This window comes from Plectrocnemia conspersa, unplaced genomic scaffold (genome assembly GCF_051122295.1).
Source record: "Plectrocnemia conspersa isolate PC_06_02 unplaced genomic scaffold, ASM5112229v1 ptg000011l, whole genome shotgun sequence".
NCBI lineage: Eukaryota > Metazoa > Arthropoda > Insecta > Trichoptera > Polycentropodidae > Plectrocnemia > Plectrocnemia conspersa.
This window is the reverse complement of record NW_028277175.1, coordinates 11,581,922-11,598,137: the sequence shown is the minus strand read 5'-3', so window position 1 is coordinate 11,598,137 and position 16,216 is coordinate 11,581,922. Positions and strand designations below refer to the sequence as shown.

General features: G+C 32.4%; 2 protein-coding genes across 2 annotated transcripts; one reads left to right on the top strand and one right to left on the bottom strand.

The window, feature by feature from the left end:
- Positions 1 to 879: 879 nt before the first annotated feature.
- Positions 880 to 16,143, top strand: Pi3K68D (phosphatidylinositol-4-phosphate 3-kinase catalytic subunit Pi3K68D). The gene is made up of 28 exons (XM_088198786.1): positions 880 to 1,273; positions 2,182 to 2,452; positions 2,636 to 3,356; positions 3,424 to 3,485; positions 3,553 to 3,626; positions 3,974 to 4,188; positions 4,250 to 4,340; positions 4,408 to 4,548; positions 4,616 to 4,704; positions 4,777 to 5,014; positions 5,437 to 5,606; positions 5,672 to 5,891; positions 5,955 to 6,411; positions 6,481 to 6,599; positions 6,665 to 6,840; positions 6,910 to 7,076; positions 7,143 to 7,554; positions 7,612 to 7,857; positions 7,922 to 8,207; positions 9,387 to 9,537; positions 9,605 to 9,761; positions 9,833 to 9,960; positions 10,020 to 10,130; positions 10,199 to 10,399; positions 12,793 to 12,989; positions 13,062 to 13,207; positions 14,338 to 14,424; positions 14,505 to 16,143. The coding sequence occupies exons 1-28, from the start codon at positions 1,165 to 1,167 to the stop codon at positions 14,685 to 14,687; spliced, it is 5,625 nt and encodes a 1,874-aa protein (XP_088054912.1). The 5' UTR covers positions 880 to 1,164; the 3' UTR covers positions 14,688 to 16,143.
- LOC148229525 (uncharacterized) lies at positions 10,156 to 12,397 on the bottom strand. Its single transcript, XM_088198796.1, has 2 exons — positions 12,126 to 12,397; positions 10,156 to 11,252 (listed from the first exon to the last, which is right to left on the bottom strand). The coding sequence occupies exons 1-2, from the start codon at positions 12,262 to 12,264 to the stop codon at positions 10,411 to 10,413; spliced, it is 981 nt and encodes a 326-aa protein (XP_088054922.1). The 5' UTR covers positions 12,265 to 12,397; the 3' UTR covers positions 10,156 to 10,410.
- Positions 16,144 to 16,216: the final 73 nt, after the last annotated feature.

The following is a 16,216-nucleotide window of genomic DNA, read 5'->3' as shown; positions in this document are numbered from 1 at the left end:
GCATTGACTGTTACTGTCAGGCCTGCGTCGTTTTCAAATAGTAAGACTTCGTAACGCCGCCTGATCATAATGCGCACCAAATAGTCACTTTTTTGGGCATGTAATGGTCTCCATATGCATCACTTTTGATTATTAACATATCCAGAAAGGTGAAAATGTGCCCTATCAAAGAAAAAGATTTTATTTGAAAAATTAGCATCAACTTTCTGCTGCTCTAACACCCGGTCTCTGGAGTTCAATTCTTCTATTATATGAAGCTTACACGAGTGTAGGTGCAAATTCGTAAGTGGCTTTACCCTATCTCAGACGTTTTAAATTTTTCGCTACGTTGCGAATTGTTCGCTCAATAGGACGATGAAATCGAGCATAATCTTCCTGTTAATTTCGATACACAGTTAGCACAAAATTGTTATTTCTGTAAAAAAAATTGTTAGTTAAGCAATTAAAAAATTAGTAGTTAAGCGATACATTTCGTAAATGTGTTGTTGCAAACTAACATTTGACACTTAAACACCCGTGATTATTAACAGCTGTCTGATTTACAATACTCCCAACATAGAAAACTCGAATCGGATCAACCTGTACATTATATATTTTTAAAACTATAATTTATAATACACTTATATTTTTTTAAATAACTTCGCTTTGCTGCACTCTTAGTCGACTTATTATTGGCCATGTAAAAAATATAAATATTTAATGAATAATATTAGATGATTTTTTTTATTTGGCATTGGATTAAAAAATAATTAAATATGACAACACTAAAAAAATATAAAAACATCTATAGTTAACTAATATTTTCCATACAAGATAAAATACACCTGTATTTTTGAGTCAAGTACATTTTACATAGGAAACATTTTCTATACTAGCAACACATTCGATGCGTTTGACGTTTCATTTACGTTACATTTGTTATTTGGAACAGTAGAAAGTTTATCAATGCGTCCGACGAGATAGTTTTGAGTGAGGTTAAACGAATCGCGATTGCGTAAATGTTTTAAAGATGCGAGAACTGAACTTGCACGCATCCAAAAGTGAACGACAAACTGTATCATTCTTCGGCAATTAAGATGATAATACATTCGCATTGTTGTCCGTCGATCCAATTGTGCTCGTTGTGAATGAGAAGTGCGATGGCGTGATACCGCTGCGGCGAAGATGGCAGAGTTTGACCGACAGTACAAGGCCGACCTGGAGAGGGCGCAGGCCCTGAGTGTGGAGACCCACGCTCTGGAGCAGTTCAAGCAACAAAGAAAACTGCTCACAAGTAATCATATTTTATTGCTTTGATGGACGCAAAATTAAAAGTCATTACTTGTTTAACAAGTAGATCAATTTCGTATAAAGTACGATAATTACTATTTGTGGGTAATATTTATATGATATTAATAAAATATCATATAAATATTACCCACAAACTAAATATATTTTACAAAACGTAGATTGTGCATACACAGTATTTGGATTTTAAAATTATAAATATAATTATATTCAGGAATAAATCGTTTTCAAAGTTTTCTTCTTCGCGGTCCAATCGATTTCTTTGTTTTGTTTTTATATTCATTGAGTAGAAAATCCTTGTTCGCAAAGGTAGGTTGTTGCAAAAGGCAACAACTTTTTGATTACTTCCTCGCGTGCAATTTTGAAAGACTTCAATTTTGTGCGAGAACATTTTTTGCTCAATAATGGTAAAAACCCACTCTAAAAAATTTAAAATAACAACTTGGAATGCTAATGGCATATGCAATAAAAAACTAGAACTTTATTATGTTTTAATAGATGAAGAAATATTCAATATTCTCATCTCTTTAACTCATTTAAAAGCTACAATAGAAAATAATTTTGTCAATTAAAAATAACATTTTACCCACATTTTAATTAGATATGGTGGTAAACTGCTATATGATAAAAATCTAATATCATTCATAACAAAACTTCTTAAAGCTTTAAAATATTTATAATCTTTTGTGTACGAAATATAAAAAAAGTACTGATTAAATTTTTTACATAAAATTGGCTACAAAAATAAATTTTAAGAAGTTCCAACCCATTTGTTTGTAATCTTTATTGTTTTACTTATATGTATATGATCACCCTTTAGGTAATTCATTGTTTTGTGTTATCAGCAATTCAATTGATTGTTTATTATATTGTTATTTATATATCTATTTTCAGATATTCCGTCGTCTGATATTGAGTGCGATGGGTTGCTTCAGCCAAATCGTTCGCGTTCCAATTCGAGCGGATTTCCACCAGCGATTCCACCTCCGCCGCGCAGACCAGGCAGACGTACTCGATCCTCGCCTTACGTGGAAGAGAATAGAGCGATGTCTGACAGTCCAACGTCGTGCGAAAATGAAAACGTTGACCTTATCTGTTTTAACACTCCATCGTCTACGGAGAAATCACGCAATGACCTAAAGGAACAGATCAATCAAATTCATAGGTACAATTTTTGTGAAACACTCCGATAATTGTGCATATTAATATCAGCTTTATTTGGCTCCGGTTTAAATCTAAAAATAATTCAATGCTATTCATAAAGTATTTTATTTCTCTATACTAATGTAAATTAATGTTAATTTTAAATATCCAATTACTTTTAGTATGATAATATATTTTATTTCAGATTAAACCAACAAACTGATCAACTATCTATAGGCATAAACACAAACGTCATTCCAAACTTATCTCGCAGTAACTCAAGTATGATGACACATTCGCAGCAGAACATAATTCCTTACACGCCGAGCAGTATTATCAATCCGTTGATCAACTTTCCGTCTCAGCAATATTTCATGCCAACCAATCAACCGATGCACGCAGCCAATAAAAGCAATTATGAATCAAACATCATAAACAACTCCACAATCGTATTACAGTCATACAATACGTTGTACCCTAATCTGTCGAACAGCGCCATCAATCACATCGGATTTCAGCAACAACAACCGTTTAACAACTCTACGTTTGGACCGCCGCCAATAGCTTCGTTGGCTGCAAATCCATCCAGCTATCCGCAACTGAACGTACTCATCAAGAACCAAACAAATATGTCTTGCGGAGACATATCCAATAAGTCATTGGATGTGAGTAATCCGATCGCTAACACAATGTCGTCTGATCGAATGAGTGACGGAAATTTGATAGGCGCATATGAATCTGATGCGAAATTTATGAACTTTGCGCAGGCGAAAGAGTTGCGCAATACCAGCATTAGAAAATCTGAAAGTATGGATGTTAATTTGACCAAAATAAACACTAGTCAACCTTGGGGCGTTGTTAGCAAGGAGGTTAATTTACAGCTATCGTTCGGAAAGACGTTTCAAAGTGAGACAAGCAATAAGAAGGTATATTTTCAGTTATTATAATGCGATAATCTAATATTCGAGATCAATAAACGCCTATTAATTTTAGAACAACATGGAGAAAACATTAGATAGTCCTGAGAATTTGATTGACTTAGCCGTTAACGTTAGGTATAGTATTATATAATATTTTTCTATTAAAAGATGTATAACCTAACTTTATGTAAAAAAATTTTAGTTCAAATTCTGAAATTTACCAAGCTGGCGTCTTAGAAACATTTGATCCGTTAGTTGCCGAGCAATATTCAAATGGTAAGAAGTATACTACATACATTTGATTTATTAATTATTAATATCTAGCTTTTAATTTTAATAATAATATTATCCAAACTGCGATTTTTATCGATTAATTGATCGATAGGGTTGTTTCAACTAAAGGAAGTGTGTGTCAATTTAAAAATGTGTCGGTAGTGCATAAAACAATACATTTCAATCATCAAAAATTTGCTATGAATCAAAAAAGATATACAATTGCCGAATGTTGCAATTTTGAAATTAAGACAGCTATACTAAACCATCTTTTTTTTATTAATAATAAATATAATATATTTTTTGAAAGTTAAAAGAAACCAGATGTTCCTAATTTTTTTTTATTTCAGATTACATGCTTAGAAGTGAATGTTCGAGCAGTATATATGAAGAGTTTGATCCGTTAGATTTTGTCTACGCCGAAGTCAAATCTCCAAAAGACACTCCAGTTTATAGTGTAATAAATAGACGTGCAAGAGATTCTGTTTTATCGCCGCTGCCTTCGCCACCGCCTAAATCTTTGCCACCTCAGCCTCCTACGTTGAAACGAAACAACACTACAAATGTTTGTATATTTATAAATAATATTTAATTATTCTTATATTTATAAAAATAAATAATTTCAGAAAAAATTATATGAAACTGTAACCGTAGTAAAAACTCGAAGATATGAACCTGAACTCATCGCTTTTCTAGATATGTTGAAAGAAGTCAGAGGTATTTATTTATCTTATATACATATGTAATATTAATTATATTGATTTTAAATTAATATATTTTTTAGCGAATTATCCACATTCTAATAAATTTACCAATCCTGGCTATGTCGTTGCTATCAAATCGGAAGGAAAATATTCATCTGGAACCAGTTTGAAGATCTTAGTTTATTATAAAGAATATCAACCAATCGCTTTTACTTGTGATGGTAGATTACTTACCTATATATTATTTTTATTAAAGAATTTAAATTTAATATACAATAATAATTACAGTGGAATCGACTGTTGATCACGTAGTTCTTCATGTTGTATGCGAATTAGAAGGCGAAATCAAAGAAGATATTTCACAGTATTCGTTAAGAGTGCGTATTATTAATAAACAACTATGTCTTTTATATTTATATAATAATCATATTATATTATTTTATAATTAGGTTTGGGGAATGAGCGAGTATTTAACGTCCGGTAGTTGTCTCAGTGAATATAACTACGTGCGGGAATGCGTGAGATTAGAAAAGGATATATTGTTTTGTCTCCAATTCAAGTCAGACACCAGATTGGCTCGGACTGAAAGAGACGATATAAGAGACTGTCATATATCGTTAGATAGAATATTGCCAAATCAAGGTTCATCGCCTCCTATATCGTTTCATAACTTATCAATATTGTTAGGTGAGTGAATGTTTCATTTTATATGATATACAATTTTGCCTCAATACTTTCACAATCAACTGCATTCTGTTATATAATATTTTTTTTAAAACGTCCTGAAAAATGGACAGACAGAATTACAATGTTTTATTGACATTGTATCTGGCATTACCTACCGTCTTATAACATACATGTTTTTTTAAGAAGAGACAACATACCAGTGGTAGTTTGTCTATATGAGCTACAGCCCTCCCAGTATAAAATTAATATTTTTAAATGTGTAACTTAGTAAATCTTATATAGTACATATTTTAGTTTTATTAAGAATATTTTGTTCAATCTTTCAACTTTTTTTGCTACAGATTCTTACGGGCACCACTGCAACATACTAAATTATTTTAATTAATAAGATTACATGCTAAACTTTTTAATATTTATTTTAGAAACACTAGAACGTGAGTTATCTCGTGTTATAACATCCGTCACTGAAGGCACAAACGTACGAATTGGAGCTACTGCTCAAGCAGTAAAAGCTATATGTGCTTTATTAGGAGGCGTTGAAACGGTTCATATATCAACAGCGCTAGGAACTTTAATTCATGCTTGCAATATGGTATGTTTAATTAAATTATAATATTTATACGTACACATAGGAATTTATAAAAAAAAATTTTTCAGGCAAATCCAGAAACGAACATAATGAAACCGGAAATAATATCAGAGTCCGGCGATTATTCCAACATTTCTCTCAGACACGCAACTCTCAAAGACACAGTCGGTTTGCATTGTCAACGTCTCAGAGAAGCCATCCGGGGTTTTATATCAATCTATTGCAGGGCCAATAGGGTTGATTTTGAACTGGAAGAGAATCAGTACACCCACCCGAACAATCATGAAGGTATTATTTAATATTCAATCAAATGTTTCGATGTAATTTTTATTTATTAAAACAATTTTTCAGTATCTACACCTTCGACTTCCATAGTGGAAACTGCTTTGTTCTGCATCGAAGGAATCCATAGAGTGCCTGTTCATTGGAATCATGACGAATTTATCGTACACGCTCAGATATATTACGGAACTACTTGTTTAAAAGGATCGCAATCGACTATGCCTTGTGCTATGAACACGTCTGGATTTTATCCTAGAATTTTATTCGAGACTTGGTTGAATTTAAATGATATTTGCATTGCTAATCTGCCGCGTGAGGCACGATTGGTGGTGACGTTAAGCGGGCGTACTCTTCCAAAACCAGACAATCAAAGTGGAACTGTCAGCGAGAAAGATAAAAGTATCGATACTAGCCAAAAGGATATGTCAGAGAAGAGAGACGATGATGATGATAGTAGTTTTAGTATGGTGCACGTTGAGTTGGAAGAGTTAGGCTGGTCGGCTATCCAACTATTCGATTATGAAGGGTATGTTTATATTGCTATATAATATATTTTCTTCGATTGAATAATTTATATCAAATCGTGTAAATTTAGGTTACTCGTGTCTGGAAGTTTCATTTTACCAATATGGCCTATTTGCGCTAATAAGCGGTTGGGTCCTGCTCCCGATATAACCGATTATCCGGTGCAACTACATCCCTTTATGCTCATTGGTATGTTTTATAATAATCTATATCAGTTTGAATATCTAAATTAAATGATTTATTTATTTTTTCAGAAATTCCATCTTATAGTAATGGAACAGTGTGCTGGAAAGAAACAGCTCCAAATGATAACTGCGTTTCCAATAAAAACCGTCATTCTTTTGAATCTCTAGATATACATACTCAAAAGCAATTGCTGCATCTCGTCGAGCAGGGTCCGCATCAAAAGATGCCCACTGATTGTAGAGAAGTATGTGTTTGAGTATTTAAAGTTTTACTAATTATAAAAGGCATAACTTTATTTTATATTTCTTTACAGATATTATGGGAGAAACGCCATTATCTCGTCGAAATACCGTGTGCTTTACCATTAATATTACAAACGTCTATGAATTGGGATGCATTCAACAGATGGCAACTAGTACAAATTTTAAATCAATGGGCCTCTTTATCCTTGTACGATGCTCTACATTTACTTTTACCATGGTATGGATATTTCATATATATTTATTCATGAAACAATCATTATTTATAATGAGTGCTCTTTAATAGTTTCCCTGACAAGTTTATAAGAGCGAAAGCTGTAGAATGGCTGTCTCAAACACCCGTCGACGTTTTAACAACGCTGATGCCTCAATTGTGCCTAGCGTTGAGATACGAACCTTACGTAGGATCGCCGCTGACGAAACTATTGCTCTCACGAGCTATGGAATCGCCACATTTTGCACATCGTTTATACTGGCAGTTGATTCACGACATACCGGGCAACTCTCCGCAAAATTCTTCTGAAGAATCGCTAGGAATCAACTTTGATGGAGATCCATATCCTGGCATTGAACCGGATGAAAGTATAGTGTCCACTTGCAGATGGGTGCGACGCAGTCAAATCGTGCTTAGATCGCTTCTAGAAATTGTCGGCAAGAACTTAGGAGAGAGATTACTCAAGCAGCAGCTTTTAGTGAAGGTAGTTATTTTTTTATATCATAGCTTTGATTAAGATTAATGTGTAATATAATTTTAGGGTCTATCTGAGGTCGCGAATTGCATCAAGAAGTGCAAGGAAAACGTTCGAAATACGAATCTAGCCATTGGAGTGAATACTTTAGTTCCCTTAGTGACATCTGGTAACGTCTGCCTGCCTCTTTCGATATCTCAAGAATTGTTCAACATCGACGTTAAGTCATGCTCATATTTTCCGTCTAATACGCTTCCATTGAAGATCAGCTTCATAAGCAGTGATCAAACAATTGTACCTGCTATATTTAAGGTAAGATTTGCTTTAATATTCATATCAAAATAATTATATTTATAATTTATTAATATAATTTTAGATCGGAGACGATCTTCGTCAAGACGCTCTCGTGTTGCAAGTCATAAAAATAATCGATCAACTTTGGCTCAAAGAGGGGCTAGATCTAAGCATGGTTACGTTCGAAGCGGTGCCAACCCAGTACAGGAAAGGCATAATTGAAATGGTGTGCAATGCTGAAACGCTCAGGTCCATACAGGTAGAATGGGGCTTAACTGGTTCTTTCAAGGATAAACCGATAGCGGAATGGTTAGCGAAACATAATCCTTCTGAGCTGGAATATGAACGTGCTGTTACTAATTTTACCGGTGAGTACATTTTTGTATTATCTCAATGCATGTTTATCTACATCTACTTATCACATAAATGTATTATGATAAATGCCTAATTTTAGATATATGCATACCTGTAATTGATATTTTAATACATTAGGCATCAATTTTTTTAATTTGCTAATATTTTAACCCTTTGCATTCCAAAAACTTTTTAAAAAATTTTCAGAAACTCCAAGCCATTTTCATAAAATTTAGTCAATAATTATGTTTGAAGAAATACAAGGGGGGAAAAATCAGGTTTTTATATAGTACATACATATATATAAAAGGGGGTTTAAATTATGATGATTTCAATGTGCTTATTGCACATTTATTTGACAAATTAATTTTTAAAATTAAGTTATTGCTTTTTTAAAACAATCCCTTGAAAAAAAGCTAGATATTTTTCGTAATTATTCGAAACACTTAAAATGAGCGGAAGATAAAGATCTCAAAGTTCTCGCATGAAATACCCCAGTCGTAAATCACCAATTGTTGACAGCTGTGACAGGACAAATAGACAATCGATTAATGAAAAAACACATTAATGTGCGACATTCGTATTAGAAAATTATTGTATGAAAAAAGACTTGGACCCGCCGGGTCTTTGACCGGGTATCAAATCCGGGTACCTGGACCCGAAAAACTCTAGTCGCGACACAGACTACTATATCAAGCATTTGTTGCATCTGCCGCGCAATCCTAAGCAGACCATTTTTTATTAATTCCAGATGTTGAATGAATAGGTATTACAATCGTAGAGTGAGAAATTTGTTACTTTTTAAACTGTTACCTAAAGTTACATTATTTGAAAAACAACTTGAAAAAAATGTCGAGCCCACCTCGACATAGGAGTTTCTGGTAAAAAACCGACGTAAAGTCGAACTCGACATAGGAGTTCAAAGGGTTAATAAGGTTTACATATAATCTATTTATTTCCATTTAACTTTTTTTTTAATTATACTAGTTTTTTAACCCAGCTTCGTCCGTGTTTTGTTCTTTAGTTATATTGTAGCCATTGACGATATTTTCTGTTGAAATATTTTATTTTTAGATGCATATATATATATATGTGTTTTGAATACTATAAAACACCTATTTACCGAATAAAACAGAAACATTCAGATATACATAGATGTGCTTCTGATTAACAATTAAATATTTATTTTTTAGCATCCTGTGCTGGATATAGCGTAGCGACTTACCTATTAGGAATATGCGACAGACACAATGATAACATCATGCTGAAAACGTCCGGTCATTTGTTCCACATCGACTTTGGCAAGTTTTTGGGAGATGCGCAGATGTTTGGAAACTTTAAAAGGTAATTATTTAATATCCTCATATTGAATTATAAATATTTTTAATGTTTAATATTTTTTTATATACAGAGATCGTACTCCATTTGTGTTAACTCCAGACATGGCTTATGTAATAAACGGTGGAGAGAGACCGTCTCAACGTTTTCACCATTTTGTAGATCTTTGCTGCACGGCTTTCAACATAGTACGAAAGCATCAAAATCTAATATTGAACCTATTCTCATTGGTTAGTTACTTTTTATATATTTATTATCAATAACGATATTTACACACATATGTTTTCATACTAAATTATAGATGGCATCTTCGGGAATAACAGGAGTATCAGCATCAGCTGTCGGTTATGTCCGCGCTGCTTTACTTCCTGGTCAAACACCGGCTGAAGCAGCAGCAGCTTTTGCAAGATTGATACATTCAGCACTCAAGTATATTACTTATAAAATATGTTTAATATTTAATATTATTAATAACGTAATCTGAATAGATCGAAGTTCACGCCGATAAATTTCTTCCTGCACAACCTGGCTCAGTTCAGAGTTGGTGATCAAGCGGTGTCTTCAAATGACTCGTTATCGTTCATGCCAAAGACTTACACGTAAGTATTAAGTAAAACATCATACGGTTTGAAAAAAATATTTATTATATTACGTTTACAAACAATAGAATGGAGCAAGACGGACGATTAACCAACGTTGATGTCCTCGGATATGAAAAGCGATACGAGCCTGAAAAGTACTATGTTTACTCGTTGAGGATATTTCGTCTTGGACAAGTGACGCCTTTTATCTTGTACAGAAGCTATAAACATTTTACGGAGCTATATCAGAAGATCTGCCTGCAACACCCGTTGGCCAAAATCCACAGGCGAGTTTATATTAAGCATTAAATTCATCGCTCAAAAAGGAAACTTCAGAGGATGCGTTTTTCTGTCTGGGACTGTTTTTGATCGTCATAAATGTGATACTGGACGGTTCCACAGTATCACCCTTTGGCACGTTTGCTGGTTTAATATCTCGTTTAATATTTTGCCGATGTGCTGTCACCATATCCCAGTTGGCAAACGCTTCGTTCGGTTCGTATGTATTACCAGGTACCGCTAAAGGATTTCCAACTCTAGGAGCGGGTTTCGTTATGTTCTCCTGCACAGACTCGACCGCTTCCTGGTCTATTGTAGCACTTGCTACAGCTTTTGCTTTACCTTGTTTTACCTTAGCTTCTGGTTTCTTTTTAGGTTTATCTTCTTTAACAACTTTACCTTTTTTTTTGTCATGTTTATTCTTTTCCTTTATATACTTTTTCTTTTGCACTTTAATCAATTGCTCCTCCTTCGCCTTTCTCGTTACTTCGTCCTTTTCTCGTTTCAGCTGCTCCTTTTCCATCTTGATTTGCTCCTCTCGTTCCTTCTTCTCCTTTTTCTCTTGCTCCTTTTTCAGCTTTTCTTCAATTTGCTTCTGTTTTTTCTTATCTTTATCATTGTTTTTGCCATCTGTTTCAACTTTGCCCTCAGTACTCACCGAACCAATCTTCGAAGGCTTACTGACATTATTTTGTGACACGCTAGGAGCAGCATCTTCAATTTTAACATTGATGACAATTTTTTCTATATTTAGACCTTGCAACTGATGGCCTTTATGCGACCTACTTTCTTTTAACGATGCCAAACTAGTAGCTGGTGCTGGTTTCTTTTCAATTGTTGCTGGTATAACTGGAACTTCGACTTAAAATAAAAAATAAAAACTATTATTATTTCAATAATAAATCAAGTTGTTTAACTTATAGTATACATCAGGTCTCGGCAACCTTTTTTGGCTTCGGGTCAAAATAATTAAAATGTGACTATTAAAAAGACTATTCGGGTCAGTGAATATTTTTGGTCCTAACAACTATATATGTGGTCTAGTCGTGACATCGTAACACGTTAAAAAAATGATATTTGCAGAACTGAAATGGGTCACTTCAAATCATCAAAGGGGTCACTTTGTGACCCGCGGGTCTTAGGTTGCCGAGCCCTGGTATACACAATTCTCTAAGTTGTTCTTACTAAGAACTCACAAATGAAACACTAGCAATATAATTTTTCATTAAATTTTCTGCCATGAATTATTTTTTTTGAATAATTAATATTCATTCTTTTCTTCCTTTTTTGGAACGTGATTAAATTAAATATATAAAACAAATAAATTTTAGGTACAAACAGCAATTGATGTAAAGTCGATTAAATTAATTTCCCAATTCAAGAGACGATGCCAGTTGCAGCATGTTTATTTTTCTCAATTAAATTGTCTGAAAACAAGTGGATTACTACAGCACAAATTAATCCTCAAGCCTTGTATCAAAACTATGCGACAAAACATGGTTGGTTGTAAAAGCATTGAACAATGTGTTTATTCTGATAATTTCTAACGTTATATTTATACCCTTGCACCCTGACAATAAATAAGTCAGAAGGACGGAGGCTCAATGTGATAATTGTGAATATGTGTGGGTATTGAATATTGCTATAAAACATTTTTTATATTGTTCCATTTGCGAGTTGTTCAAAAGACAGAAAAACTTTTAGTATTTTAGTATTATAATATATCATACTTACATTCATTGCTTTCTTTGTAGCTGGAAGAAAACTCTCCTCCTCCATAAGGCCTATAAACGGCAAGTCTTGGTGTATCGACTGCATCGTCGTTTTTATCCAAACTCAAATTGGCTCTGAACCATTTTAATTTAATTCCCATCTTTACCGTACCGATTTAGCTATAAAACTACTCAATTGTTCAAGACGTGTGATTACAGAATGGTAACGTCAACACTATTCACCATTTGTTTTAACATCACAGTTTATCGGAATGCTCACTCACTGTTTAACAATGCCGAACACTGGACAATGATTAATATGGCTGAGCGTTCTACGATTATCAACGTTCTTAAGATAACATTTAACATATTGATAATGGAAAGATGCGACGGCAGCATTAATTTTTAATCTATGATTAATGATGTATCCTGATAAAAGATTTGGTAATCGATATTAGAGATAATCAGAAAAAATAATATACTACATATATCTACTATGCATGTTATTTTCTAATATTTTATGGATGCCATGGATTGATTGTGTTTTTCAACTATAATCTCAGATTATCTAATCGGGCGGTATATGTATATAAAAAACGTTATCTATGTTTGTCATAGGTACTTTTAACTGGAATTTATCAAATTCTTATTTTCGGAGATTGAATTAATGTTTTTATTTATTTATATAGATTACCCGTTGGCCTTCATATGGGGCGTTCGAACACTAAACAAGCCGCCGAAAGACGTTTTGGTGATATAAAGGCATTCTTAACATCTCTCTTTTTGCTGGCGGATGAAATCGCTCATTCGAAGCTCGTTTACACGTTCTTCCATCCCTTGTTGAGAGATCAGCAAGACGTGGAACCGCAGAGGGTAAAGCACAGAAGTAAGTATTAAATGAAACTATCGATACTTTTTAATTGTTTATGATTAATGTTAATTTTATTTTTTATTATAGGTGAAGTTCAACGCAACATACAAGAGGGAGTTGGCGCATTGAAAATATCTATTCAGTATAGTGCTGGAGTTTTGGCCGTTTTGATCTTACATGCCAAATCTTTGACGTTGACGCCTCAAGGAGTGCCTCCTTCGCCTTATGTTAAAGTAAATACTCTGAAATTGCTTAAAAAGTTTTAATTTTAATGGAAATATATTTCTTGATGGTATCTGAAATGAAGAGATATTGAAGTTTTTCTGAGCTCTTAATACACAGTCTAATATTTTTGCCTCTAGTTATCAAAAATGACTTGGAGAGCACTCTTGATTAAATTTCACTATTTTATATTTATCTAAAGTCAACAGATTCACAAAAATCTGCTTTGCGGTTTAAATTAACATAGATGTAGTTGGCAACGCTGCCAAAAATTATTTTGCACGCTTTCTTTTTATTCATTTCACTTTCACTATTGAGGTACTGTTTAAAAACAAACAACTTCTCGTTTCTTCTCTCTTTTATGAGTAAATGAAGGCTTACTTATGTTTCTTGATTTAAATCTCTTTACAATTAAAAGATTAGACAAATGTCTTCTGATTTCTTAAGACATTTAAAAAATGTTATATTCTTTCATTTCTTCCGGTCTATCTGAGTTGAGATAAATGCCTAAGAACAGTGCCTAACAATTGCTCGGGAATGGTATTCGAGTGACTACGATGAAAAGTATTTTAGCTTTGTCCATGAACAAGTAGCTCAATTCAACAAAACAGTTTTTGTAATGGAAGCAATGATAGTCAATGGCACCAATATTTCTATTAAAGTGAAATGATGTTATAAATGTAGATAAATTATTTGATTAAGTGGTGATTGGTAAGGAGTTCTGGTCTTCAAAATGAAACATGGAAAATCATTAAAAGATGCAATGATAATACTAAGACTAAGCTTAGTTATGGAGTCGATCCGATTCTGTTAAAACTGTTTTCATCATTATGAACAGTAGTTAGGTCTAAGAAAAAGGTAAATTAACTAAACTAACAGTCTAATGTTCTGCAAAATATACATTTCCTATTCTTAAAAAAAAGTTCACGTTGGAAAAGTCAAATTAATAATGTTAAATAAGGAATATAAACAGTATTAGTCCATATCCTAATTTTTACTCAAAAATATCTTGAAAATAGTAACGCATTTTTTTAAAACAATTTTGAACTTGTATTTTATAATTAAATTCTCAATTTTCCTATGTTTCTTCGTTGTCAACTTGCCTTGCTTTAATGATATTAAATAAAAAATATTTTTTTAGGTATATCTAATACCGGATCCATCGAAAGAGACAAAGCGCAAAACCAGAGTTTTGAAACGCAACTCTCATCCATCGTTTATGGAAATGGTAAGTATTATTTAAAATAATTAATATGTCATTCTATCAGACATATATATATCAACATATATTTTATTTTTCACCATCAGCTCGAGTACCGCTTGCCTTTAGAAGTAATCAGGGGGCGAGACCTCAAGGCCACCGTGTGGCATCACGACCCGCTGCAAGAGAATCAGTTCCTCGGTGGCATCCGCCTGCAATTGCATTCAATGCCTTTGACCAATGAAACCGTCAGATGGTATCCCTTGGAATACCTTTCGAGGCACTCCTGATACGGGAGTATGCAATTTTAATTTAAATAAACATAAAACGCATATCGCTTACAATATTGCTACTTTCGCATATGTGCATATCTCGCCTTTACAGATTAATATATCAAATCGAGCAAAATTATCTATATACCATAATCCCAACTTATCTAATGAATTTCGTTTTGGTTTTATATTCCCATATATTGTATTGATATTTTTTTTTATGAATCACGATCATAGTGAAAAATATATTTATTAAAATTATTTCTTTGAATAATGTGATACGCATATATCAATTGACGTTTAGTTAAACTGAACGTTCATCTATAAAAACTTTTTTGGTTATATCAACCAATTATGTATTGATTAGTCATCTGATGCTAATTTGCCAAAATATTTTTTTGCATATTAATGACCTGTTTTAATTATAATTATATGATAAGCTTAAGATTGATTTAGTTTCACATTGCTAATAAATAATATGAATTAAAACACAATTTTCAACTTAAAACGTATAGAATAAAAAGCAGCTTTTGTGTTATTATTACTTATATGCTAATGAGCTTTTTTTTTTACTTATGTAATGATATACAAAAAATATGTATTTAACGTATACTTGGGGGTGCTGATTTTTCTAAAAAAAAAATTGTTAAGAAAAGCATGTATAATGTATTAACAGGGTATAAAACCATAAGCTTTGCTTATTTAAGACACTTTTTGGTAACGTTTTATATGCATGCCTAAAAATTATTGTAATAAATGTTAAATTGAATAACTCCAATTCAATAAAAAAAGACCACATAAATGTGATTGTTACTCATGTGCATTTCTTATTTGCGCACAATATTAATATGTTCAATATGCACTAAATAATCATTTTTAATGCTTATTGTGTTAGATAATTAAATTTTACTTGTATTTGAAGACAATAGGGAATTTTTTATTAAAGTAATATTTGTATTGAAGTATTATTTTATGATCAATACTATAGATTCGCTCACTTTTATGAAAAAGTATTTGAAAATATGTTTAAGAAATTATTTTATTATTTCTCTAATTGCTTATCTTTTATTAATAATATCCTTTATTATACATTCCTCTTTATTTTATATATTATACATATACTTCTTACATTTCGATAATGTTAGTATTGGAAGAATAGTACTCATTCTATTTATAATCATTATGTTTTTTTTTTATAATTATGTATTATTATTCTTTCATATCGTCTTTGTAATGAATTAATTAATTATTATTATTACCAAAGCTACGATTAAAATTTAGATTTTAAGCTATCTTTTTTTTCTTCTTTTTTAAAAAGTAACTTATTTCGGTAGTTGTGGCGTTTTATTGATTGCATGCTTAAGTGAACTTTTTTTTACTGCAATACGTAAACACATACTTTATACCGTGTAAAGTAATTTTTTACATTATATTTTGTATTTTAATATAAATAATAAACTGTTAATATACTCAACCCATGCGTTTCTTTTATGTAAATTTTCCTCAAAAACCAGTTTTCAATGTGGCGAAATCAGTACTCAAAGGGT

Bases quoted from the DNA above. Each gene is read 5' to 3' on its own strand.
- LOC148229525 (XM_088198796.1), bottom strand. From the start codon at position 12,264: ATGGGAATTAAATTAAAATGGTTCAGAGCCAATTTGAGTTTGGATAAA. The intron at 11,253-12,125 runs GTAAGTATGATA...TTTTATTTTAAG, and splicing joins CTACAAAGAAAGCAATGAAT to TCGAAGTTCCAGTTATACCA.
- Pi3K68D (XM_088198786.1), top strand. From the start codon at position 1,165: ATGGCAGAGTTTGACCGACAGTACAAGGCCGACCTGGAGAGGGCGCAG. The intron at 3,486-3,552 runs GTATAGTATTAT...AAAAAATTTTAG, and splicing joins GACTTAGCCGTTAACGTTAG to TTCAAATTCTGAAATTTACC. The intron at 4,705-4,776 runs GTGCGTATTATT...TTTTATAATTAG, and splicing joins TTTCACAGTATTCGTTAAGA to GTTTGGGGAATGAGCGAGTA.